General features: G+C 40.4%; 2 protein-coding genes across 2 annotated transcripts in view; one reads left to right on the top strand and one right to left on the bottom strand.

Annotated features, from left to right (window-relative positions):
- The window catches only part of Pten (phosphatase and tensin homolog), a 64,640-nt gene extending 38,500 nt beyond the window's left edge, over positions 1–26,140 (bottom strand). Inside the window, exons 1-4 of the mRNA XM_051146944.1 lie at positions 26,085–26,140; positions 25,609–25,940; positions 24,694–25,506; positions 7,736–7,820 (exon numbers count right to left, since the gene is read on the bottom strand). Coding sequence (XP_051002901.1) covers positions 7,736–7,820; positions 24,694–25,506; positions 25,609–25,940; positions 26,085–26,140 — 1,286 coding nt within the window. The remainder of the gene's footprint in view (positions 1–7,735; positions 7,821–24,693; positions 25,507–25,608; positions 25,941–26,084) is intronic.
- Positions 26,141–26,462: 322 nt separating this feature from the next.
- Klln (killin, p53 regulated DNA replication inhibitor) lies at positions 26,463–27,191 on the top strand. Its single transcript, XM_051147127.1, is given in 3 exon segments — positions 26,463–26,734; positions 26,736–26,835; positions 26,877–27,191. Coding segments are annotated over 3 exon segments (408 nt in total). The 5' UTR covers positions 26,463–26,668; the 3' UTR covers positions 27,119–27,191.
- The last annotated feature ends 495 nt before the right edge of the window (positions 27,192–27,686 follow it).

Here is a 27,686-nt window from a genome sequence, read left to right as displayed (position 1 = left end):
TATAATACAATGAAAATTATATAACTACAGTACTTCTCTCAAAAGAGAAAAGGCAAATAACATTTTGAACCAGTGTTGACAACACCTAAGCGGAAACCTCAGATAAAGCAAACTATAGCAACTTGAAGAAACACGATGAAATAAAAATCTCTGAGAAATGACAATTGTAACAATGATCATCAAATCTAACAGTAGCATAACTTTAGCTTGTAATTGCACACGATTTTAGGCATATTTGTTGAAATCCAATTAATTATTTGATTATGAATATATGGCATAAAAATACAACTTTGTTTGTTTGTTTGTTTAAGTTAACAGGAAGCAAGGACGCAGCTGTATAAGGCACCAAGGATTGAATGCTACTAAACGTAAACTGGTACAAATTAAAAACCACACCATTGTAACTTCAGGGTGTTAAATGTAATCCCTCCAGCAACCACAAGGAAGATAGCTTCCGAATGAAAACACCAAGAAGGGCTGGAGAGATGGCTCAATGGTTAAGAGCACTGGCTACTCTTCCAGAGGACCCAGGTTCAATTCCCAGCACCCACATGGTAGCTCACAACTGTCTATAACTCCAAGATCTGACACCCTCATACAGACATGTATGTATACAGGCAAAAACACCAATGCACATAAAATAAGTTATTTTAAAACACCAAGAAATTAAAGCATTTCATTATAAAATACCAAATGACCACAAAAGGCATTCATTCTGGCAAATCAGAAACAAATAGCAAAATGTACGACATCAACACAATAGTGACAGGCAAGAAAAAGTGGGATTTGAACAGCACAGTAACCATGTCAACCTAAAACACTCACATACCCTGAGCAGCAACAGAAGAAACACCAGGTTCTAGATAAACTGAAATGAACTCAATTAGTCTTAAAACAAAGGCGATATCAAGTCAAAAAATATCGGCATCAAGTATGGCATTTTTTTTCTATACAACAGAATATTAGAAACCAGTAAAAGACAGTAAAGTTTTCAAACATTTGTTTGTTCTTCATGATTTCTGTTAACTGGAGCCTAGAATTCTATGATGATCTTATGGTATATTTTAGAGAAATGCTAGAGAACACAAGTGTGCGCTCCCTCGCTCCCTGCCCCTCAGACTTTAATTTTATGTGCATGAGTATTTTCCCTGCCTGTGTATATGCAGAGCACATGAGTGTCTGGTGCCCTCCAGAAGAGAGCATCAGAGTCCTGGAACTGGAATTACAGATGGTTCTGAGCTACCACATGGGGCCAGAAACCAAGTCCAGGCCCTTTGCAAGAGCAGCCAGTTTTCTTAACCTCTCAGCAGCGGTTTTCCACCTCCCAAATGCTGTGACCCTATAATATAGTTCTTCATGTTGTAGTGGCCCCCAACCATAGTTATTTATGTTGCTACTTCATAACTGTAATTTTGCCACTGCTATGAATGAACTGTAATGTAAATATCGGTGTTTTCTGATGGTCTTAGGTGATCCTGTGAAAGAGTCACTCAACTCACACGCCCAAAGGGGTCCCGGCCCACAAGTTGAGAACCTCTGCTCCGAGCCATCTCTCCAGCAGAAGAAAGAAATGACAATGTAACAATGTGTTTAGTGCTAAAGGTCAGTCAGTACACAACCTTAGTGATCCATCACACAAGAATGTGAGCTGTTTTGACAACTCTTTCAGCTTTTTAAAATAAGCTAGAAATACAGGTTTTTTGCAATAGGCTTCCTGATTTTTAAGTATAGTTTAAGTTGGTGCAAGAGTTTCTAGATTTTGTTCTTTGATACACATGGAAACATAAACATTAAGGAAAGCAGCTTTGCGTACTGCACAATGGTAGAGTACCTAGTAATGACTTTGATTGAGTTCAACCTCCACCCCTAGCCCAAGTAAAAAAAAAAAAAAAAAAAGATTTGAACTTTTGCTGGGCAGATTCGCATTTGATTATACACCCAGCACTAAGAATGTGGACAGAGTCAAGAGGATCTTGAGTTTAAAACTGGCCTTAGCTACATAGTGAGACTCTGTCTCAAACACAATAACCAACAGTAAGAAAAAAATTAACTTTGAAATCATAGACGTGTACTTTCAGCCTCTCACTACTTCTGAGATGTGGCAATTAAAGATTTTAATTTTTTTAAGTCACTTATAAAAGTGAAACAGGGATTAAATTCACTCTACAAACAGTAAGATGGTATGTGCAAAGTGGTTATACAATAGGTTAACACACAAATAGCAAGTAAGTACATGTACAGAAAATAGTATCCACTCTTAAATAGTACAGCTAGCTTGTACCCATAATATTATTACTGTGTAATACACTAAATCTCCCTGTGAACAAGGACTATGGGCAGCAGAAGTCAAAGGTGGCCAACAGAGATGAGGCTTTCTTCAGGAGTGATAACAATGTTCTGGAATCTGGTGTTGGTGGTAACTGTACCGCCTCTGGCTGTACTGTGAAAATACTAAATATCACTCAAATTACAGTTCAAAAACAGTGATTGTTATGTGAACTCACTTTAATATTTTTAAAGTGGAAAAGAGGCAGGAAAAATAAGGGGCAAGAAATGTTAGCATGGAAAAACAGTACTTATTTGAATGGGTCTCTGAATAATCTGTTTCTAGCTTTTTTAAATTGGTCGTCAATGATGTTATAATAACAAACACTTTCTTATTGAAAATCAACATACAACCAAGAAGAGACTTGATACCCTATGAGCATATACAGGGGGAGGAAGTCCCCCTCAGTCACAGTCATAGGGGAGAGGAGTAGGGGGAAAAATGGGAGGGAGGGAGGAATGGGAGGATACAAGGGATGGAATAACAATTGAGATGTAATATGAATAAATTAATAATATATATGTATAAAATGAGAAAAAAAGAAAATCAACATACAATTAAGTTTGATTGAGGTATGTACATGTAATTAAGAATTGAACATTTGTGACGTTTCTTCAGAAAGAAAATATAATGCTAGCAGCCAAGAAATAATAGACTCTAGACTCTGTAACAGGTCATACTTGGGTAAGGAAGCTAAGTGTACAAGACAGTGATAGATCATTTATTAAATCATCATGTCATAATTGTTTCCTTATGAAAAAAAATGGGCAAACTGGGCTTGGTGGACATGCTCATAATGCTAGCAGCATAGGTGGAAGCGTAGGACAATGGGTTCAAAACCAGCTTGGATTATACAGAAGTCAGGCCGGGTCACATGGCATGCCTCCACCTCAAAACATACCAAATGTATAAAACTGTCCTCATCATAAGCTTTACAATAAATTGCCACAGATCCATACAAAGAGAAAAAAACTGTACACATAACTCTTTCATTTTCAACATTTCCCAAATTGAGTTCCATGAAACACTGTCTAGGAAGATGAGGCAAACTATGAAAGAAAACCAAGAGAAGATAGAGAAAACATAAAAGGCGGGGAAAGGCATACTGGTGGAAGGCAGCTTGCCTCCGCTACATCTACATTTTCCCAATTCATTACGGCACAGCAGATAATAACATAAACTCCTTCAACACACTCTGCAACAGTCTGTTAAAGACAGTTCAGAGTCAGAGAACTTTCATATTAGCCTAAGGGACAACACAAAAGCACACACATATCAAGCTGGGCTGATGTCTCTAATCTCTGAGTTAGAAGCCAGCCTGGTCTACAGAGTGAGTTCAGGACAGTCAGGGCTGCACAGAAAAAACCTGTCTTGAAAAAAATAAGAACAAAATCACAAATTAAAGAGTAATAGACTATCAGAACAAACTGGTTTTGTATTACCCTTTCTTAGTGGCAAAAAATAAGGAAAAAAATGGAAGCAGTTAAGAGGAAGGAGGGGAAAAAAACTATTGTGGAAGTGCTCTTTACTCCCTCCTGCAGCACTCAGTCCTTACATTAAGCAAAACGTCTCCAATTAGGAAAGCAAAGTTTAGCCAGGCAAGGTGGCACACACCTTTAATGCCAGCACTCGAGAGACAGAGGCAGACGGATCGCTGTGAATTCAAGGTCAGCCTGGTCTACAAAGCAAGTCCAGGACAGCCAAGGCTACACAGAGAAACTCTGTCTTGGAAAAAAACAAACAAAACAAAACAAGCAAACAAAAAAAGCAAGAAAGAAAGAAAAAGAAAAAGGAGATTATAACCAGGATGTAATGTGAACAAATTATAATTTAAAAAGTTAAAAAAAAAAAGGAAGCAAAGTTCCACCAGGTGTAGTGGCACACACTTGTAATCACAGCACTAGGTGGGGCAGAGGCAGGCAGATCTGAGTGTGAGGCCAACATGCACTATAAAGTGAGTTCAGGACAACCAAAGCTACACAGAGAAACCCTGCCTCAAAACAACAACAAAAAAGCAAGCAAGCATTTTCACTGTTTATATTAATCCCTGACCTCCCATGGAGAAGTGAAATATTTGTCTCAAATTTTGTTTCTCAAAATACGAAATTTTATATTGCCATAACACACATTTCCTAACCTTTACTCACAAGACAATTTAAGCATGAAGATATCTGCAATTTAAGTTTATTCCACTCCAGGTAATTGAGTTTCATACAATACAATACAATACAATACAATATTTCTTGTTTGGGAGGAAATCAAGGCAAAGCAAAGAAAGTTCAACTGCAAAAAAATTTTATTAGTTAAAAAAAAAATTATAGTTTCAGTCTGAAATCCATCTCCCACCCCTGCTGTGGAACCTTCTGGAAGTGAAATCTGCTTCCTTCCACTACCATGAAGAGTGACTGCCACTCACTCACTCCACCATGAACCTGCCACAAGCTCATGATGCCATGACTGGAGGGATGGAGTGACTCTGCCCTGCCTTCTCTCCCATGACAGACTGAAATCCCTCTGAAACCATGAGGCAAACTAAACCTCTCTTACACTACCTGTTTCTTCCAGTATATTTGGTGATATGAAAATGAAAATATTTCTTCTGAGATGCTATCAACTTTAAAGGAAAAAGAATCACTATTGATTATTACTAATATCACCAATAGAGTGTGAACAAATTGAGTAATCAGTTATTTAGATATTGGACACAAATGTTCTTTGGTGAAGTCAATACTAAAGGGTGTTTTAATTAAGAATTATCGGGCGGGAGAGATGGCTCAGCAGTTAAGAACACTGTCTGCTCTTCCAGAGGTCATGAGTTCAATTCCCAGCAACCACATGTTGGCTTACAACCATCTGTAATGTGATCTGATGTCCTCCTCTGCCTGCAGATGTACATGCAGGCAGAGCACTGTATACATAATAATAAATAAATAAATCTTTAAAAAAAAAAAAAAAAAGAATTATCTGTAAGGGCTGATGTGATAGCAATGCCTTTAATCCCAGCATCAGAGGCAGAGGCAGAGGCAGACAGATGCCTGTGAGTTCAAGACAGCCTGGTCACTACACAGGCTATATAACTGAAACCCTAGCTCAAAAAATAATAACTAAATAAATAAATTATAGTCATTTTAGTTTGTAGGAAGAAGCATACCTTCTTTTCTAGTCACTATTCATCCTTTATTCCTTTATTATAGAAGAGGGCGGGGACTGGTAAACAGAAGTTATCCATGCCTTATTAGTCTTTTATGTTAACAAACAGCAACAACAAAAAACTAACAAGGTGCAGTTTTATAGTCAGCTAATTCTCCATTATGTTATGCTAAAAACATTACAGTAAGAGGCTAAAAGAACTAGCCAAATAATCCAGGTAAGAAATTTTAAGAAAAACATCTAACAACTCATTTTAAAACAAACAAACAAGATAAATAACCAGACCATGTATCTTTTCTTACATGACCAGAAAAGTTCCCCTCTGCTCAAAGTAGTTGCACTCTTTTTCAATACAGTAGAAGTACTAACTTGGCTTGGTTAAATACAAAATTGACGGGAAATAAAGCCGGGCGTGGTGGCGCACGCCTTTAATCCCAGCACTCGGGAGGCAGAGGCAGGCAGATCGCTGTGAGTTCGAGGCCAACTTGGTCTACAAAAGGAGTCCAGGACAGCCAGAGCTACACAGAGAAACCCTGTCTCGAAAAACCAAAAAAAAGAAGATGGGAAATAAGCACATCTTATGAGGCATTACAATGCATTATCTGGTGAGCCCTATCTGGCCAGACTGCTCATTTGCCATATTCTGCAACTCACAATTCAAAAATTTCCTCCATTACTCTTTTTTTCTGTGGCCTATTTTATTTTCTCTCCATCATCACTGACTATCAAGCTGCTGCTCCTGGGACCTGCCTTCCACGGTGTTCTATCTAACTATGAGAAAGCAAATGCATTTCGCTCTGACAGCATAAACTAAAGTTTAATGGAAACCACAAAGCAGTACAGGAGTTTGGGGGTTGTTCTGATAGATTTTATAGATAGTGAAACTTAAACCTGAACAAAACATAAGTAATACTGTAATAAATATCTCAATGAGCACAACTTAATACAGTAAAAATTAGCCACTTGGAAAGCTGATAACTAGCTCATATAAAGGTATAAAATCATACATACTACAAAAGCATTCTATGTCTGCATAATTCTTTGTAAGTTACAATGTGCTTTCTCACCTATTTAAATCTGCCTAATCACAAAGTAGTTAAAGTCCCAGGAAAGATACTCCTTTCTTAAAAAATATTATATTTATTTATTTTATGTATGTGAGTGCTCTGTCTGCATGTACACCTGTACACCGGAAGAAGGCTTTAGAGGGTATAGATGGTTGTGAGCCACCATGTGGTTTCTGGGAATTGAACTCAGAACTACTGGAATAGCAGACAGTGCTCTTAACCACTGAGCCATCTCTCCAGTCCAGGAAAGATACTCTTATGAGTACAAAGGAAATAGGACTTTTAACTTTTCAATCCATTAAAGTATGTGGAAACCAACATGCCAAACATACAAGACCCAGTATTAATAAATTATTAATTAAAGTACTATTATAGTTTAGACCAAAAATGAAATGTTCGTTTACTTGAACAAAATACATTTTTATTCTGAAATTAGAAAATATAGTAAGATTAATTTGCCAATACGCAATTTCATATATTATTAGGTCATAACATTTTGTTTTGTTTTGTTTGGTTTGGTTTGGTTTTTCAAGACAGGGTTTCTCTGTGTAGCCCTGGCTGTCCTGGACTCACTTTGTAGACCAGGCTGGCCTCGAACTCACAGAGATCCACCTGCCTCTGCTGGGATTAAAGGTGTGTGCCACCACGCACTAATGTATTTTTAAGTGGGCCTTCAGAAACACTTTGCTGAACTAATGATAATTATACTTAGAAATTATGTAAAAGTATAACTCTTAATTTAGTCTTTTATGTCCAACAATTCCCCTCTATAGCCACTGTATCAAACACCACTACAGGTATAAAGTTCTACATAAAAGCCTATCAGTTCCCCACACCTTAGTGTGAGTAACTAAATAGCCCTACATAAGGCCTTACCCATACAATGTACAATGTACATGAAAAACTTGTAATGTACTAGAAGTCAGGCACTGACCTGGTAAGAGGCATCTTATGGAACACAAAAAAACCCATACCACATGAATACATGATTATATATAAAGTCAGTTCTCATCCAGTGAATTGCGTCCTACTGAGAGCTGTCAGGTGCTTTAACTTTCAGAGTACTACCATAACAAAACAAAGTCTACATCATAATGTAAGGACTGTTCACTGTTCTCTTTTACAAATCTTTTCTAAATAAAACACGTCAATATAATTTATTAATATGAAATAGAAAATCTGGAGCTCTTACCTTACTACGTCATCAATATTGTTCCTGTATACACCTTCAAGTCTTTCTGCAGGAAATCCCATAGCAATAATATTTGGATAAATATCTGAATTATTAAGTTAAGGAAATACCTAAAATATGCAACGATACAAATATGTATGCATTTGAAAACATTAGCTTCCCCTCCTATAGATATAATTATAAAATGCTGTCAAATGTTATTAGTCTGCAACTTACTATGTACCATTGAGAACTACTGGTAAACACAGCACTCTAAAAAGTCCGTCCTAAACAGCTTCTCAACAAATACTGTTACAAATTCTCTATTTAATACCTTGAAAATAAACCTAAAGCTGGGCATAATATAAGCCTATAATCCCAGGACTCAAAAAGTGTTCAAATCAGAGGCCATCCGTGGACATGGAACAATTTTCAGATGAGCCTAGATTATAGTGAGAAACTCTCTCCAAAGCACAAAACTAAACAGTAAGTAAAATAAGAGCCTAAGATAAAGGCATATAACAAAATAAAAAACAACATAATTTGTAAATCATACAGCTATTGACAGGGTGAACACACACACACACACACACACACACACACACACCCCTGAATCAAGCTGAAAGGATATAACAACACAACTTGTAATGTTTCCTGGTTAACAATGACTAGAGCAGTAAGAAAGAAGGAAACACAGTGATGCTCAGGAAGACAGAGCAGGCTGCTCCTTGAGCGTGTGCAACCTGGACAAGCTACTCCACATCCTTAGACTCCCAATTTCTACCCTACACAGTGATTGAGCCGGAGACGGTAACTTCCAGCCCCTGCCACCTGTAACGTCATAATACTTGATTGAGGTTGAAGCTTAATTGCTTTCTTCTAGTCAATGTAATTAATACTTAGCATGTCCTTTTAACTTATGAGATGAGATATGATAAATATTGATTTTCATTCAGAATTTTAAAATGACTCACCAAGACAGGAAAGATGTTTTCTTCAAGTTTGCCAAATATAAGTAGCCAAATCACTATGAATGTGACACTTATATAATTCCTGATTGTTTCATGGTTCTCCCTGCTGTATGTAGTTTATTTTATTTATGTGTAATAACAAATGTATATGTAACAGAAATATAATAAGAAATATACTTAGCATGTCCATTAGTTTCAAATGTGTTATACACCACGTGACAAAACAAAACAAACCTCTATCCCCAGGAAGAATTTGTTTCCAATTAACTAAAAATCTACATCTCAATGAACCTTGCTCATCTTTCCTGCTCTCATTCTGGGGCTCCATCAATTCTCTCTCATCTCATGATTACATATAAGACTTTCCACATCAACTAAACCAAGTTGCCTCCTTTAAAACAACCACTAAAGATCTCTGCCCGTATATTCTGGTTACATTTGCATTCCACTTATAACTCAGTAATCAATCTCTAAGCCACTGTGGAGGGTACAAAGGAGAGAGGAAGGGAGGAAGGGAAGGAAGGAACAAACGAAGGAAGGATGGAAGGATGGATGGATGGATGGATGGAAGGAGAGGACTAAATGGGGCTTTAACTGGGCGGTTGCTGGAGTGCTTTAATCCCAGCGCTCAGCAGTTTGAGACTGCCCTGGTGTAGAGTAATTTTCAGGACAGCCAGGACTAACTACACAGAGAAACCCTGCCTCAAAACAAACAAGCCAGGCGGTGATGGTGAGTGCCTTTAATCCCAGCATTTGGCCAGCCTGGTCTACAAAGTGACTCCAGGACAGCCAAGGCTACACAGAGAGACCTTGTCTCAAAAAAAAAAAAAAAAAAAAAAAAAAAAAAAATCAAACAAACAAACAAAAAAGAATCCCTTCAGAACTGGACCTGGTAGCGCACACCTGTGAACCCAGCACTCAGGAAGGCAGAGGCAGACCGATCTGAGTTTGAGGCCAGCCTGGTCTACAGAGTGAGTCCAGGATAGCCAAAGCCACACAGAGAAACCCTGTCTCCAAAAACAAGAATCCTTTTGGGGCTAGAGGGATGAAGACCCAGGTTCAATTCCTAGTGGCAGCTTGCAACTGTCTGTACTTGGGTTCCAGTGACTCCAACTCCCTTACACAGGCATATATGTAGGCCAAACTCCAAATGTACATAAAAATAATGAATCTGAAAACCATTTTTAAGAAAGAATCCTTTTGAAAATCCAAGTCCTATATGCATATAGATTAAGTATAAACTCAATGGAAAAAACTTTCATTTTTTAAATGAATAAAGTATTCTGAATTTCAACTTCTCAAGTTTAACTTCTCAAGCCCCTTATAAAATCAGCAACTCTGAAACTCAAAGTAAGGTTTACTGGGTGCACTTTCTGAAGACTTACTAGTCATCGCTGCTATTTTTTCCACCATGTTTTTCTTCATAGAGGTTAACCATGAAATGATGTACCTCAACTGGTCAAGCCTACATGTGAGCCTCTAAAACTTTAAGCTGCCCAACCACCTAGTTCTAATGAACTTACAAAACAATTAGCTTCTTCTTCCTAGGTCTCTGGAAGAATATGAAAAAGTGTTTCCTGTTTCAGAACTCCACTGCAGTTAAAATACATACAAGTGTACAGACACGTATACCTATCCGTGCACAATGCTGTTCCTTTGGTTTTCTTGCCACTAAAAATCATCTACAATTGACCACTACTGACAAATCAAACAAAATACGAATATAACGTCTCTAACAGCTGTCAAAAACACACAAGCCCAACATGTACTAGGCATACTTGTAAGCAGTTTTATGAGAACTAAGCCAAATACAAACTCCAAACTGTTTATATCAATATCATACTGTTGCATACAAAAGATTATAAAAGTTAGGGCTGTAATTGACCCAGCATTAACATAATTCATATGGGTTATCTTTAATGTTCTAATCTTATATTTGATGTTAAATTTCTAAGTTATTCATGCAATAGGCTTCTCTCTCTCTCTCTCTCTCTCTCTCTCTCTCTCTCTCTCCACACACATACACACACACACAGTTTTAGCTACTTTATAATCATCATGCAAAACACATTACATTCCAACAGATGAGACGTAAAGACACTGAAGGATGTACAGTAACCAGAGAACAAAGGCCCTGTCATATTTAGTGCCAGTTCACTTGGCAGTAGCTCCATCTTGGGGGTGGATCCAAAGCACTCACCTGCACTGACTCTGCATTTTCAGCACTGACTTACAGAGACTCAGGGCCCACTCCACAGGTCCTAAAATGAATGTGTCTCTAACAATGGATCTTTCCTTATTAATTTAGCCAAAATGGCAAATTATTTACATTTGCTTTTAGCAATCAAAATTTGCCTTTCAAAATAAAGCCTTTGAAACTATTTAAAACAGAAAAACTACAAACACGTAGACTGAATTAGTTCATGTTACATATGACTTTAATACATGAAATAAATCAAGTTTCTTTACCCTAGACTACCAGCTTAGAAATCATCTGGAAATGATTTAATTTCTTTTCCAAGTAGTGTAAATAAGTTTGCCCCAATGAACTGTCTTGGACTGTAGAAAAAAAAAATAGCATAAACTGCAAGTAATATGTAGATTCTAAATCATGAAGACATACTGTCACTCATGACTATAGTAAAGAAAATTATACTGATTTTATAATTGTGTTATTTTAATATTGTTAAATGATTCCTAGTCCCACCGAAGACATTTAAATCACTATAATCAACTTTATATCTATGAATTATAAATTATTCCCCAAGTCTGAAATTATGTATATTGGTTGTTTGGTTTTTCAAAGCAGGGTTTCTCTGTGTAGCCTTGGCTGTCCTGGACTCTTTGTAGACTAGGCTGGCCTTGAACTCACAGCAATCCACCCCTTGAGTGCTGGGATTAAAAGTGTGCATCACCACGCTAGTCAAAATTCATTTTAGAACATGAAATTTTTCTATTAACATTTTAACTGTATTGACAGATAGAAAAGTCTTTGGGGGCTGGAGAGATAACTCAGCGATTAAGAGCCCTGGCTGCTCTTCCAGAGATCTGAGTTCAATTCCATCAGATCTGCTATCTTCTTCTGTCATATAGGCATACATGTAAACAGAGCACTAACACACATAAAATACATAAACAACCTACAAAAGAAAAAAAAGAACAAGTCTTTGGTGCATGTTAAAATAGATAAACATGCTTTACTTTTTAAGTAATTTACTGGAGGAGTACAATTTTTCTAAGAAAATAATTACTGCCTCTGTGGGAGAAAGCAGCTTTGTAATCTATAATCTGTATGTTCAAAGAACATATTTGAAAAACATAGTAATAGTTAAACTAAAATTAAAAATTAAAAAAACTGAAGAAAGTCAATCTTTTCTTTTTTTTTTTTTTTTTTGAAAGTCAATCTTTTCAACTGATAAGAGATGAGACATAAAGTTTGGCCAAGGTGTGGTAGCATGCACCCTTCATGCCAGGAGGCAGAAGCAGTAGGGGTCTTGTGACTTTCAGGCCAACTGGGACTACACAGGGAAGCCCTAACAGAAAGAAAGAAGAGTGAGATACAGAGGGAAAGCTTAATACACAAAAGGTAAAAAGACCAGTCAAACGAAACGAATAAAAATAAAAATAATCAGACAGGAACTCCACATTATCCAAATACTAAGCATGCAGAATAGGTAATAATTTCTAAACTTTCAATATTTGGGTAAAAGCTGCACTTAACATAGGAAGGATTGCTTATGTACACACTGGCTTCCTATGCAAAAAGGTCCAAACGTTAGTTCAGTATTGACCAAAGTAAAAGTCACTCTAGTCAACATCCAGAAACTGAACTAGCAAAATCTTCCTCAAAACCACTAACCAACAAGAGGCTTCAAAAACTATAGGCCACAGGCACAAAGATGGGTTTCGGAATAGAAATTCAATTATCTAAACTTAAAGCATTATGTTTTTATTATAATAATCACTTGGCTCATAAAAAAACAAAAAACAAAAAAAAAAAAAAAAGAAAACCCTACTCGAGAAAATAAAATAAAGATAAACTGGGTGCAGTGGCCCACACCTTAATCCCAGCACTTGGGAGGCAGACATAGGTGGATCTCTGTGAGTTCGAGGCCAGCCTGTTCTACAAAGCAAGTTCAGGACAGCCAACCAAGGCTACTACACAGAGAAACCCTGTCTAGAAAGAAAGAGAAAGAGAAAGAAAGAAAGGAAAGATAAATTCATGTAATAAAAAAACCAAAATGTGCAGGGCATGGTGGCACACGCCTTTAATCCCAGCACTCAGGAGGTAGAGGCAAGCGGATCGCTGTGAGTTCGAGGCCAGCATGGTCTATAAAGCGAGGTCAGGACAGCCAGGGCTACACAGAGAGACCCTGTCTCAAACAAACAAAACTAAAATGCATCAGGTTCTATTAGGCCACATCAAGACGTATTAAAGACGTCTACACAGCGCAGCAAACATCAAGTTCATGGAGGTGAAAGCATTTAGAAACAACTAGTGTTAATGCAAAACAAAATGTTTAAGTGAGGATGATCTTTTACATACAGATGGAAATTAAGTTGTAGAGGGGGAAAAATACTTGAAGCAAACATTTAAAGTTGCTTATTAAATCGGTTCCCTCACTGAGTTTTCTACTATCAATTCTTATATAACGCTAGAAAGCGTAATTTGAAATTCCCGAAATTTTGTCTAACTTATTGTCTTCTACTGAAACTCCATCTGCTCCGGTACAGGAAATGACCAGAGCCGTGGCAGCGCCTTTGGCCCCTATGCAGCCGAGTGGGTTAGTAGAAGAGCGTAACCGACAGCACACCTTCAGTTCATTTTTAGGAAGGCCTAAAACTTAATCTTTGTTCTTAAAAACTTGTAATTAGATGATTCCAAGAACAAAGGTGTCAAAACCACTGACTACCACTAACTTCTCTTAACTTCTTCCTACATTTGAAGAACAGATGCAAGCCCGGGGTCCTGGACACCACACAATGACCACAACTTGTGACCTTTACAGTGGTAAACAACTTGCACCTTCACATACACAATGTGACTACAATCTGGAAATAGTCTAGTGAATGCATCACACTTTTTAGTATACTGTTATCTCAAGCAAATTTCCTACAAACCACTCAAAACACCAGGCTATGCCTTCCAACCTAAAACGGCAACATGAAAACGCTAACATAGGCTAAGCATGGTGGCACATGCCTTTAATCCCAACACTCAGGAGGTAGAGGCAGGTGGATTGCTGTGAGTTCAAGAGTCCAGGACAGTCAAGGCTAGACAGAGAAACCCTGTCTTGAAAAACAGACAAACAGCCGGGCGTGGTGGCACACGCCTTTAATCCCAGCACTTGGGAGGCAGAGGCAGGCGGATCGCTGTGAGTTCGAGGGCCAACCTGGTCTACAAAGTGAGTCCAGGATGGCCAAGGCTACACAGAGAGACCCTGTCTCGAAAAAAACAAAAAAAAAAAAAAAAAAGAAAAACAGACAAACAAAAAACACTAACAAAATATTTTTGCCACCACTAACTTTTATTAGAATGTAAGACAGCAACCTTATGCCTAGATGAAAATGTCAAGTTCAAGTTTCATTTTATTTGCAAATTTTGGTTTTTGTCTGCACTTGGCTTCTAAGTTTTCTAAGATAGGGTCTCCGTGGCCCAAGCTGGGCTTCAACTCACTATGTAGCCAAGGGTGACTCAATTTCTGAGATCTCTGAAGACACCTCATAGTCGCTAAGACTACAGGCCATGCAAGCACACCTGGTAGTAACTGTTTATAAAGTAATAAAACTGTTTCTATCATTTTGCTTTAAATATTTTATTCAAATTATATCAATTAATATAACTTATTAATAAAGAATTATTGATCAGCTGATATAAAGTTTTTTTAGCATCTGCCTTAAAAATAAAATCTGACAAACTGCTAAATGCAGACTTTTCACTAATCACTACTACTGGTTATCAGCATAAATGCACAGCAAACATTAATCAATAGTGCAACAATTACATGGGCCAACTATGCAAATAAAAGTCACATTATTCAAAATATGCAATATAACAACATGACAAGCCAAGGATCCTGGATTCCAAAGGACAGCAGCAAAAGCTATGCCCACTCTAGTGTGAAAATAGCTTAATTATTCAAATTGCTTCTATTACACTTTAATTTCAACACAGCAAAATATTCCAAAATAAATGAAATTAGCGTATCAGATGTATTTCTGGCCTGGAATAATAATACAAGCCTGTAATCACAGCCCTTGAGAGGCTGGAAAAATAGGATACATGTAATGAGTTTCAGGCCAGAATGGGCTAGGGAAGTAGAAACTGTCTCATATATATAACTTATATTATACATAATATATATGCATGTGTATTACCTCACTTAAGTAATAAAAACATTAAGTATTAAATGTGCAATATATTTCCTAGAAGTAATTTTGGGTGGAGGCATTTCAAGACTGTAATACTTTTTTTTCTACTGGATTTTGATTTTTTTAAAAATCTGTATCATAAAAATTTTCCCTATTTGTTACTTAAGTCCACTATAAGGAAAACAGTAAGAAAAAGGTGGAGAAATCTTAATGTATAGGTAAATACATATTTTTGACAATTTCAATTATGAAGCACTATAGACACCTCTAAGTTCACCATGAAGCTAAAAACAAAACAAAACAAAAATCCACCAACAAAAACACTAGGTGATTTTTCTCTCAGTAATATAAAAGCAAATTTCTTTAACAAACGAGTCTTTAATTCAGACCCAATCACTGTAAATCTACTCAATTGGTTACAGCAATGAATACATTCTGTTTTTCTTGGGGACTATGAGGCTATTGTAACAAGTCGTGTTGATTTCAGTATACCTAAACACTGCCCCTTAACTTAAAAGCCAAAACTCTCTGTGTAAAATGAACAGCAAATGAAATTGTAAAACTACACAGGAAAAAAAAAAAAAAAACCTAAACAAAACATAGCAATTAATCTATTCCTAGAATGCTCATAACTATGCTTGTGATCCCTAAAAATAAAACCAAGAAATCCAATGTCCTTTTTACTCCCTCAGAATCTGCGCATCTCTGGAATAATCAAAACTCACATGCCCAATTCAGAAAAACTTCTCCGTGATTCCAGTTTTTATTTTAGGGAAATAAAACACTTTAATTCAATGCCAGGCTAAGAAAAGAGTGTAAACATGCATCGAGAATGTCAGTCAAGTCAGCCCCATTCTCTTCATCTGGAAAAATGTGACAGTTTTTGTTCTTATTTGTCGGAAAGTTGCCAGTTCACACCAGCACATCTAACTTGATCCCATCTGAGGAAAGAGAGGCTTAGAGTAAAAGTCTAAAACTAAAGAACACGTTAAACAAACAGATTAAAGACACTAGCAGCAAAGGAAGTACCTAAACAATTAAAAGAAAGCTGTGCAAAATGGGGGAGGGGGGAGGAATCCTTCTTTTTTGACTCTAGAACTCAAAGGATGAGGTTGCCTGGGCTGTCCTCAAACATGAAACAATCCTCCTGCCTCAGCTTCAAGAGTGCTGGGATTACAGACTAGAGCAACACGCCTGACTTTAAGTGCTTCCTTTTAAGTACACCCATCCTGCATTCCCTCCCTGTGATCCCTTTTGAACAGGGATAAACAGTTCACTAGGAACAAGTTTAACCTTTCTAGCAGACATTCAAACTCTCAAAAACCGCAAAAGACGCAGGACCTCATCAAATAAATCTTGCTTTTATTAGCGATATATTTAGTTCTTATATAGAAATATAGGCCCCACAACTGTCAGAAAACCTGGTTAGGGCCAGCTCCACCATCCAGCAAGATTCTTCAAGGGTCCACAATCAAAGGCAAAGGCACTGTACACTTCCTGTAGCATTTGAGACACCCAAGTCCTGCAGATGTCTGAGAGCATAGCAGCCTCAACCCACTAAGGGCAACCAAGGCTTCTGCCACTTCAGTTAGAACCATGCCCATCAAAATGTTCCCAGACATGATCAGAAGTTCAGATGTCGTAGGAAGGGATGCTCCTGAGCAAGCACACTGTACTCTGGAAAGACCATGTACTTCTAACAACAACAAACACCTACAAGTCACAGCTTTACCTCACATGAGAGAGATGAAAACTAGGGCAAGGATTTAAGCTGTATTTGGGGTCTGGCTAATTCCAGGCTATGTTCTTTGCATCCTAGCAGGCTACCTTTCTAATTCACTGGGCCTCGTCTACAAAAATCAATGTACTATTTAGGACTAATATGTCTGTTGCTATAATGAACCTACGGGGGGGGGGGGTGTGGAGAAGGCTGAGGAAATGGTTCAGTGGATAAAGCACTTACTATGCAAGCACAAGAACCTGAGGTCAGGTAAATGTATAAGTTATAAATGCCGGTGGACACATGTAACCCAGCACTCAGGACAGAGGCAGAAGACAGCCAGTCTAGCCAAACCACAAGCTCCAGGTTCAATGGGAGAGACCCTGTCTCAAGAAATAAGGCAGAGGGCAACAAAGGTCGGCACTGATGTAGATTGGTACGTAGCCTATAAACACACACATACGTATACATACAGACTATAACACACTAAGGTCTGTTTGATGGGAGATAATGCAATACAGAGATCTAAAGACAACCATATTATCTCCCAAAAATTCATTCTAAAAGAAAAATTTTACTTCTATTTAATTCAGGGTAACATAAATATTCAAAAACAAGTCCCATTAAAGAGAAAAAAAAAAAAAAAAAGGAAAAAAATCTGCATTTGTCTCAAGGCAAAAAAAATGCTTCTAACTTTAAACATGTTTATTGGTTTTATGAATCACATTTAGGAATACATCTGATTTAAAGATAACTATTCAAAGCAGAATGCTTACCCTCATACCTTGAGTAATTACATCCTATTCAAAGACTCAAAAGCAAACACACAAATTAGGTCTGCAATCAGTAGTTAAAAAGGAAGGAGAAACTATTCTACTTCAGCCTAAAAAAAATCTACAAAAATTTTATAACTTTTTAGAGAAACAAGATACTTATCCTGCAGGACTCTGATGACACAACACCTGTGCACTGGCCATAGTACAGGTACACAGAAGAAAAACACAGAAACTGAGTTAGACAAGGTAGCAGGGTCAGACATCAAGATATGCGACTCGATTTTATAACCTGTGTTACACAAAATACACAGCTAAGTTACAAAGCTCTGCACAAGAAAAGGAAAGGAAAAAAAAATCACAGGAGTACACAGTCATGAATAATTACAGCAGCATTCACTCTGCATTTCAAAATAAATTTGTAGAAAGACCCCTGGGAACTAAGGTGCTCCATTGCTGAGGGCACTACACATCTGAAAGGCCAACACAAGGCAAGAAGCAATGTTCCTGTCACAGCAGGCATGCGGATGGCAAGCTTTCTCTAGTCTTCCTCCACCAGATAAGGAAACAGCGTGTGAGCTTCTATGATGGCTCAAGGAACTTCCTGCTACCCTAACAACCTGAAGGCCATTCCCAATGCCACCTGGAGGGAGCGGAGAACCAACTCCCATAACTGTCCACTGACCTCCACACTTAGGCCCTGTTTCATTGCTCCCACTCCTTGCCTCAAATAAATGATTGTAATTTTTAAAAATAGAGTATGTGAAACAAAAATATCTCTAGCTTTTATTCCCATTTCAAAGTTCTAGTTATACTGAAAATCTTGGCTAAATGTGAAAATGGACACAGTACTGTAGGTTTAACACTAACTTTAAATTCTTATACTAATCACTCAAGATTATATTGAATACATGTCTGTTGTAATAAATGTAAATTAGCAGAGCTGTATGGCTACTCTATAAAGGTGAACTTAAAAGGAAATGCTAAAATAGCTTTACTAATAAAGAGTGTATATAACTCTGAGTTACACATTAGTTCCATTTATCAGTGGTGAGGAATATACTTTGTGAAAAATAACCATGATACTGGCTACCTATGGCCACAAGTTCCAGACAGGCCAGGGCTACATGGTGCAAACCTAACTCATAAGAGCAAATATGTCACATCTCTATCATTGATATATCATTTAAACTCATCTATATTGCGTACAAAAGAAAGTTCAATATCACAAAGTAAGTTTTAAAATTCATTATGTTAAACTGAAAGTTTTCATCTTCCCTTAAAAGTTGAAAGCAAACACTTTGATGAGCATAACTAACTTTGCTCTGAGCAACCGTGTGAGTGATCGGCAACATTAGACATATAGACATTACACCCAAGAGTTCCTAAAAGAATCCCCCTTTTTAAAGTCAAAAGCCATAGCTTGAGTCAATCAAAATTAACAGGTCTCAAACAGCAAATTCATAAACAAAAACGAAAAAAATTCTTATATGAATAAATGGAAATTATTTTTAAAGAGTAGTAGCTAAGATTTACGTATTTGCAATGAGGTAGGTACCTAAGGGGATTATGCTGTTATTTGTTTGCTGTTTGTTCAGACAGGCTCTCACTATGGAGCTCCAGCGAGCGGGCTGCAGTTAGTCCAGGCTAGAGCAGGACTTCCTGGGAGCCTCCTGCCTCGGCCTGGCTGAAGGTAGATAAGCTTCTGTGGTGGGCACCATTATCCTTCCCTGATTTCAGGGGAAGTAATACTGAGAAAATTAAACAGCACAGAGCTATCATCCAAGTGACAGCCAAGATGCACAGCACCTAGCTGGCCTAAGTCCACCTTGTCTGCCTAAACCTAAGATGAAACAATGTATCACTTCAGAGTATAGATAAAACCAGCCACATTTTAAGGTGATTTAAGAATCAGTCATGTTTTAAGATAACCTCTAAAGCAGTCTGTTCATTAAGGAGAAAATCCATTCCCTAGAATACAACTTTGTTAACTTTATACTCACATACATACATACACATAGAAAACTCAAATATAAGTTAGAGTCACTATTGTTCATATTCAAAGTATTGGCTTCTGATTATAACTGTTTGACTAAATACAAAAAACACAGCACAAACATTCTTTTGCTAGCAGGTGCAACTGAAGTTCCCATCTCTCCAAAGTTAACTCTACAACAAGTGTAAGTCTGGTACTGTCGAGATGTCCGCAAATGTCCCTATGCCAACCAACAGCTGCAATGAAGAGAGCGCCTTAAGCATTCAGAGCAAAATTAAAACTGCCCAGGCAAAATCAACTCCTTCCTGAAACACATTTACTCTGATAATAACATTCCCCTGAAAAAACAGCCTTTTTGCTCCATTAGAAAGTATTTAGAAGATGAAACTGCTAACACCTCTTCTGCAACCAATGAAGAGTATAGAAAATGACGTGAGGCATCAAACCCAAGGTCCTAATTTCATCTCTGCCAACACAATACATTCAACGTCAAGAGAACCTTTAAGCATCTAGCCAAGAAAGCTATGTGACAGTAGCATGGCCTCCAACACAGGATGAGCAAATCCTCATTAATGTAAAGCCATTTCATCTATACTCAACATCAGATATTTCCAACAGCAATTTCAAAACTGCCAGATCAGAAGCAACTACAAAAAATACAGAATACTTACAGAAATCTTTCCCTTTATAACTATACAAATGTACTACCTAAATTATGATCTTTGGAACAAATCCTGTAACTTCTTTTTCTTTTTTCTTTTTTTTTTTGGTTTTACGAGACAGGGTTTCACTATGTACTCTTGGCTGTCCTGGGCTCATTTTGTAGACCAGGCTGGCCTTGAACTCACAGAGATCCGCCTGCCCCTGCCTCCTGAGTGCTGGGATTAAAGGTGTGTGCCACGATGCCCGGCAACTTTTCTTAATTGTAGACCACAAACCCAATTCTCCAATGCTGGTTCTGAAAATCAAGTTTATCTACTGAGAGAAGAAAAGGGAACAAAACTCAAGAGTCATCTGGTCAAAGCAGTAAAACTTCTCTTTTATGAGCCAGTAGTTTCTAATGGAAAAACAAAAATGCTATCTATTAATAACTAACACTGCCTTCTGCAACTAAACACTTGTGAGATGGAATAGGCCCACGGGCCTGTGGAAGTGAAAAACTGTCCTAAAGTTATCTTCAGCTACTATGAATTCATATACAGTATCAATATAAAAACATTGTCTATATTTTGGGCACAAAGACACAAAATAAAAAACTGAAAACTGAATAGTTACTGAAATGAATGTTCAAACTTTCTGGTTTCTTATACAAACAATTTTCAAATCAAGTCATCAAAGTGACTATTTCAAAAGTGGCTTAAAAACTGTTCAACAGGGGCAGGTGTGGTGGCGCACACCTTTAATTCCAGCACGTGGGAAGCAGAGGCAGGCGGATCACTGTGAGTTCAAGGCCAGCCTGGTCTACAAAGTGAGTCCAGGACAGCCAGGGCTACATGGAGAAATCCTGCTTCAAAAGCCCCCCCCCCCCTGCCAAAAACAAAACAAAACAAAACAAAAACCTGTTAAACACTGTCAAGCTATGAATAAATGGACAAACAGCAAATAAAGACAAATTTCAAGTTGTAACATTTAAAAGAGTTGAACTCCTTTCAAGAAGGTAAGCTATTTCATAATTCATTAGGAATTTATTTTATGTAGTTATGAGAAATTAGATATAATGTTCCACATAACAATTAAAATACACTGCCTTTCTGTTACTAAAATAAAAATGTCAAAGGCAATGAATCTCCATTTTCTAAATCTAAGTCTAAAATTAACGTAGTTAGATGTTCTCATATTTAACTTAAATCATTTAGTCTTCTTTTAATATTTTATAAGCAATCTAAGTCTGCATCAATATACTGCTGTATAAACTTTTACAATTGGCAGTAATAAAGTTTCTTTTCCTTATATTGAATTATATGTAACTGAAAATTACTCCTTTTGACGCACTTTACTCTTAAGTAAATTTAGGGAAAATGAAACGTGCAACTTATTATGCTGCAATTATGTAGTCATGTTTCTCAGGAAAGAAACACAAATGACTATGAAAAAGGCAAGATAAAGGATGTAAAGTCTTTTAAAAAGAAAACTATAATTACTTTGAACAATCACTTGCCTTTAACAAAACAGCTAATATTAATCACTATGCTCCTTATAAGGTACTAATATTCCTATGATGAGCACTCGAAAAGAAGTGTATCTACCAAACAAAAAAACTGTAACAGAAGCCTGAACCTTCCATGTGCTTTAAAAACATTAAATCTTGCTGCCTCACATTCAGCCTATTTTCCAGAGTGTTATGAATAAAATCCAGCCAGGCGTGGTGGCACACTCTTTAATTCCAGCACTGGGGACACAGAGGCAGGCGGATGTCGGTAAGTTCGAGCCCAGCACGGTCTACAAAGAGAGTCTAAGACAGCCAGGGCTCTGTGTAACAGAGAAACCCTGTCTCAAAAAACCAAAAATAAAATCCAATCAACAAATTCAACTTTGTAAAGGACTTTAAGACTGAATTTTCCTCAACTTTCCTCTTAGAAAGTACATCATTGGTGGCCCTTCCTTAGCAAATAAAGGTATCCCACTAACTACTTTCATACAGGAATTAAACTTGGCCAGCGTCGTTGCCAACACTGACCAGTACAAGTCTTCAGTGATCTTTTAATCCCTGCCCCCACACACAGAAAACATTGATGAGGAACCAAGCGTGCCCTCTGGCTCATCAAAATTACTGGGAGGACAAGTTTCAGAAGAGCAAGGATCTGCTGACTTTTCCCCGACTGACTCTTTTTCATAGCAATATTTGGCTCAATAAAACCACAGCTCTAGAAATTAAGTGTTATTAGTCATTTGATGCAATATTTGATACTGCTTTCTATGCACATAACTAAAAGCATAGTTGTAGAGTTCTCGGCCACACTAAGGTGCACATACAGAAGCCCATGTGCTGTGAAATCAAATAAGGAACTGCAATCACGTCACCGCTCATACATACAGATTTGGCAAAATCATCTTGGAGTCCTACACACCCCTGACAATCTTAAATCAAACGGGAAGAGCAACGCAGAAGTATACTTCGGAAGCTAAGAGAAGTCTGTCTAGCAGGCATTTTAGATTTTCTTTCAATGTGAGCCTTTTTTAAAAAATTAAATACCTGAATAATCCTTCTAGATCAAGACTATTATCACTATTTCACACAGTAAACTGCCTTGAAGTCAAGTGACAACTCAGTATCTTCTCCAGTTACCTTTCGAAAAGGCCAAGTCCATCCTGAGTAAAGCTTTGCAATTCATGCAAGTTTGAAAATTAAAGAGTTCTTGCAAACTGTATTTTTGGCTTTAAAGAAAATTAGTCTGTGTGAAGTCAGTACTTCAGTGAGTTCCATCTTCATTTCAGAACAAAAACTCGGCCAAAAGTAAGCATTTTTTTTTTTTTAGTAGCTATGCATTTTAAATGCTGCTAATGCAATCAATCCTCTACCAAATGAAAACATTTTCCTAAAGGGGAAAAAAAAAAAAAAAAGCCTCTCCACAATGGTTTATTTGCAGGACATGAATAGACAAGTTGTTGCCCTCCTACCTTAAGAAAAGGTCTACTAATATTTACTAAAAAATAAATTTTACCAAGAATACCTTCTAAACCATTATGCAATTACATAATTTTAACTAAGTATTGCTCATTGCTACAAGTCACATAACAAAATTTTGGGTCGTTAACAAAAGGCCCAATAGATCTTCAGATTAGCACCTTGTGTCTTCTCACACCTCACACCCGCCCCCCTCCAAAGGCTCTCAATTTCTGCCAATACTTCCCACTCTGCAAAAAAGGAGGGCCCTCTTTCCTGATCAAAACCAGCACACCATACCTGAAACTGCAAAGATAAATGCTTTAAGATAACCACCAACTTTTGAAGTACAAAGGCCTAACTTTTAGACACTTGGCACTACACACCGTTAAAATTCTTGGGTTTCTGTCTTATTCAACAAGCTGACTCAGTAAATTACCGCATGCAGAAAGCTAGCATACCTACAATCTGAAGCCAGTGATCCATCCTTGCCAGTATTTTTGGATATTAGCTGGCTAAGTTACACTTGACATTCTACACAAATCAGAGGTAAAACCCATGGACAGTCACTGGGGTCTGAGCACCTGAAACAAAAAATGCGAGCAGCAAATTCTAGTTCATGCTAATAATACTTAAATTTCATGTGAGAGCTGAGGTTTAACTTCTGCAATCCTTTGCCACACACAATATCCTTGAACTCACACGGACATCATCATCTCGGAGCAAAAACTATTCAGTCTCCATTCTATCATGTATGGCCAAATGTAGGTAAAATATAACTGAAATGCAAATTTCACATCTTAGCCCTCCTCTCATCAAGAAAGAAAGTCTAATTTAACAAAGTTCTATTAAAAGCTCCAATAACACATTTCCTGGCCCTATTGATTTCAAACTACAAAACTTCTAAATGCAGCTCCAAAGTTGTAACTGCCTCAGTTTAAACACACAAACCTACTTTTACCCTCAGATCTGCACCATATATGCCGAAAATGACTATGCTTATAAAGTTATGCAAATCAGCCAAGTCACATTTTAGAAGAACCTACCGATGCAACCCAGGAAACTAAAAACAATCACTGCAAGATTCTGAGGCAATGTGCCTACGTGCCGCACGGACTTTCATTTTAATCTGATGTACACCCTAGATCTAGGGCCTAAGTCACGATCTAATCGAAATATGCACAACCTCAAAGCATTTTTTTTTTTTTTTTTTTTTTGGCTCATCTAGAAAGCTGGACTAACTAGCTGGTTAATCCGGTGTACAGCGCTCTGCATTAACGGACAATAGATTTTAGGAAGAAGACCACGGAGCTAGACAAGAAACCAATTCGTGCTTTGACACTTGCAAGCAGGCATGAGTTCCGTCTAGCCGAACACTCCCTAGGTTGAATACACTGGAACAGACACAACACACACGAGCTAGAAATGTGACCAGTATTAAACGTTATAGTCACCCCAACTACGGAAAAATTTTCGAATCCGTCTACTCCCACGTTATCAGAGTGACAGAAAAGCATAGAGGAACAGCCGCAGAAATGGATACAGGTCAAGTCTAAGTCGAATCCATCCTCTTGATATCTCCTTTTGTTTCTGCTAACGATCTCTTTGATGATGGCTGTCATGTCTGGGAGCCTGTGGCTGAAGAAAAAGGAGGAGAGAGATGGCAGAAGCTGCTGGTGCCGAGGCTTCTTCTGCAGGATGGAAATGGCTCTGGACTTGGCGGTCGCTGATGCCCCTCGCTCTGCTGCCGCTTGGCCCTGGACCGCAGCCGGGTAATGGCTGCTGCTGCGGCGGCGGCTGCTGCTGCTGCTGCTGCTGCTGGATGGTTGCAGCGACTGGGCCTGCTTCTCCTCAGCAGCCAGAGGCCTGGCAGCCGAGGCAGCGGAATGGGGAGAAGACGGATAATCCTCGCAGCGGCTGCCTCCGCCGGCGGCCTCCGGAGCCCGGGCCAGGGGGGGTGCGGCGGCGGCGGACGGGAGGCTTAACACCGGCCCGGGTCCCTGGACGTGCCGCCGCCGCCGCCGCCGTGTTGGAGGCAGGAGAAGGGGAGAGAACAACTCTCCGGCGTTCCCAGCCCTGGCAATGGTGACAGGCGACTCCGACCCCCTCCCCGGAGCCGCGGCCGCCGCCGCCGCTTCTCCCCCCCGCTCCAGGAGCGGGAGGTGCAGCCGCCGAGCCTGCGCCGGCTCCCGCCCGAGCCCGCGGCTTCCACCGTCTCCCTCCGAAGCCGCTCGCTCAGAAGAGGCTGCCCGGTTAGAACAGACGATGAGGAGGCGAGGCCCGCCGCCGCTGCCGCTGCCGCTGCCGCCGCTGCCGCCGCCTCCCGGCCGGCTCCCCGAGGGCGCTGCCCCCGCGGCTGCTCACAGGCGCTGAGAGGGGCTCTGGGCCGCGGCCGCCGCCGTCTCTCATCTCCCTCGCCTGCGCCGGGCCTGGCCTCACAGCGGCTCAACTCTCAAACTTCCATCATGGCTGCAGCTTCCGAGAGGAGAGAAGCTTGAGCGCAGCCGCGTCCCGACGCCCAAAACGCGTATCCTGCCGCAGTGCACAAAGAGTCCCGCCACATCACCGTGCGCCGGCCAGCCCGCCCCCCTTCCCCCGCCTCCCTCCGCCGCCCCGCCGGGAGAGCCCGGCGCCTCCGAAGCCGGAGGGGAGGTGAGAGGCAGGAGGGAGGCGGCGCCGAGCTGGGGGAGGGACGGGGCGGGGCGTGGCGGGGCGGGACTGGGGCGGTGAGAGGCCCGGAGCATGCCCAGTGTGGTCGCGGTTCGCTCCGGGAGCTGCGCCGGCTTCGGCCTGTGCGCCGAGAGACCGGGCAAAGGTAGGGCGGGCTGTGGCCAAGCAAAGGTGCGCTGAGAAGGATCGCTGAGTGCTCACGGGTGGGTCGGACTTGGCTGGCCCCGTTGGGCAGTGCCCCAAGAGCCTCAGCGCCAGGGTCACCCTTCCTGCCTCCGTCCCTGGGCTTCTTGGAATGGCTTGCGTTCCCTGCCCTGCATCGCTACGATCTGTCGGCGGCCGTCTTTACCTCGATAGCGCACATCTCTCCCCCACGGTGTCCTCACGGTGTCAGTCTTTGCACAAAGAACATCCCCCCCCCTATTGTGTCTCCCGCGTGGGTCACCTCATCGGGCTCCGGTTCCCTGCCCCACCTCTCGCTTCCCAGGCAGCTGGGATCTTTTGCCCGAAAGATGAACGCTCCCAGCCAAGCACGATGATTGTGCATGCCGGGAGTGTACATTCACGTCTCCCCTGAGTTTCCAGGGGCCAAAGGACAATCCAGGGTGGACAAAGTGGATCTCTGTGAATAGGGTGCACCCCTCCACCGCCCGGTGGCGAGCCCGGTAGCTCCCCGCAGCGGTGGACCCACCGGATCACAGTCAAGCTCGGCCTTGAAGGGGCTAAGCCGCCCCTCCCCTTTATGGCCTCTATGAAAACCCGGCAGAATTGGATCGCTATGGCCAGATTCTGCCCCAGTCGGACCGTTGCACGTTCCAGGACCCGGTTGCTGAGCCTGGGTGCGGAGTATGGGACGGTCGGAAGCTGCAGCCTGCGAGTGGGCGGGGCGAGCAGGCCTGGGAGGGCTCAAACGCGAGGTGGAAGGATACGCGAGCCTTGGCCGGAACTACTTTCTGGAGGAGGTCACGTGTGGTCCTAGTTGGGGAACTTTCCAAATTCCCATTCCCCAATCTGAGTGCTCCTGAGGCAGGAGCTTGTCCCCCTCAGCTCTATCAGATGGTCCCCCACCCCGTGTGAGCAGCTGGACCCCAGCTCTCCTCTCAGGTCGGAGCGAAAGATAGAACCCACGAAGCGGTTGCAGGAGCGCTGTCGGGGCCAAGCGCCTGGGGAGCTGGTTACACAAGCACCCACATCCAAGCACGTGCCCCCGCCAACCCTCGCTGTTGGCCGCTGCCGGTTTATGCACGCTGACGCGGAGAGTCCCCAAGCTGTTCCTCCCTTTTGCTTGCAATCCATAGAAGCGAGCCAGAAGGCCGGGATAGGATACGAGACTCCCACTCTGGGTCTGCCCACACCGCGCGTTCCCAACCGTGGGAGAAGAGGCCGGGCTCGGGGGGGGGGGGGGCGGGAGGGGGCGGGGAGGGGTCTGACGCATCTCCTTCGTTTAATGAAATGAACCCCTTCTAGATCTGTACTCGCGGGGCAAAAGGGTATCTCCTGTTGCTGCTGGCTGCTTGGGCTTACCGATGTTGCAACAAACTTCCAGTCACTGCCCCTGACTGAGCGCGCCCCACCTACTGTAGACTCAGCCAAGTGACTTATCTGAGCACCTAGTCAATGGCTGTCAGCCCAGGACAAACCTGTCAAGTAAAAGCTTACTGCTGGGATTGGCTGACCTGTCGCGTTTTGAGAGAGCTGGTTCAGAAATGCAGATAACCGGCGTGCAGCCCCTCCTCCCCTACCAGCAAGCCAGAAAGCAAACGCTCACCTTGAGCTTGCAGAAAAATATGACATCAACGCCAATGTAGGGATTTCTTCCTTTTTGTTCTTTTTCCCATAGGACTTAGTTCTCAGGGTGACAATTTG

Source organism: Acomys russatus, chromosome 5 (assembly GCF_903995435.1).
Source record: "Acomys russatus chromosome 5, mAcoRus1.1, whole genome shotgun sequence".
In the NCBI taxonomy this organism is placed as follows: Eukaryota; Metazoa; Chordata; class Mammalia; order Rodentia; family Muridae; genus Acomys; species Acomys russatus.
The sequence above is the reverse complement of the archived record's forward strand: the minus strand, read 5'-3'. Positions and strand labels throughout refer to the sequence as shown.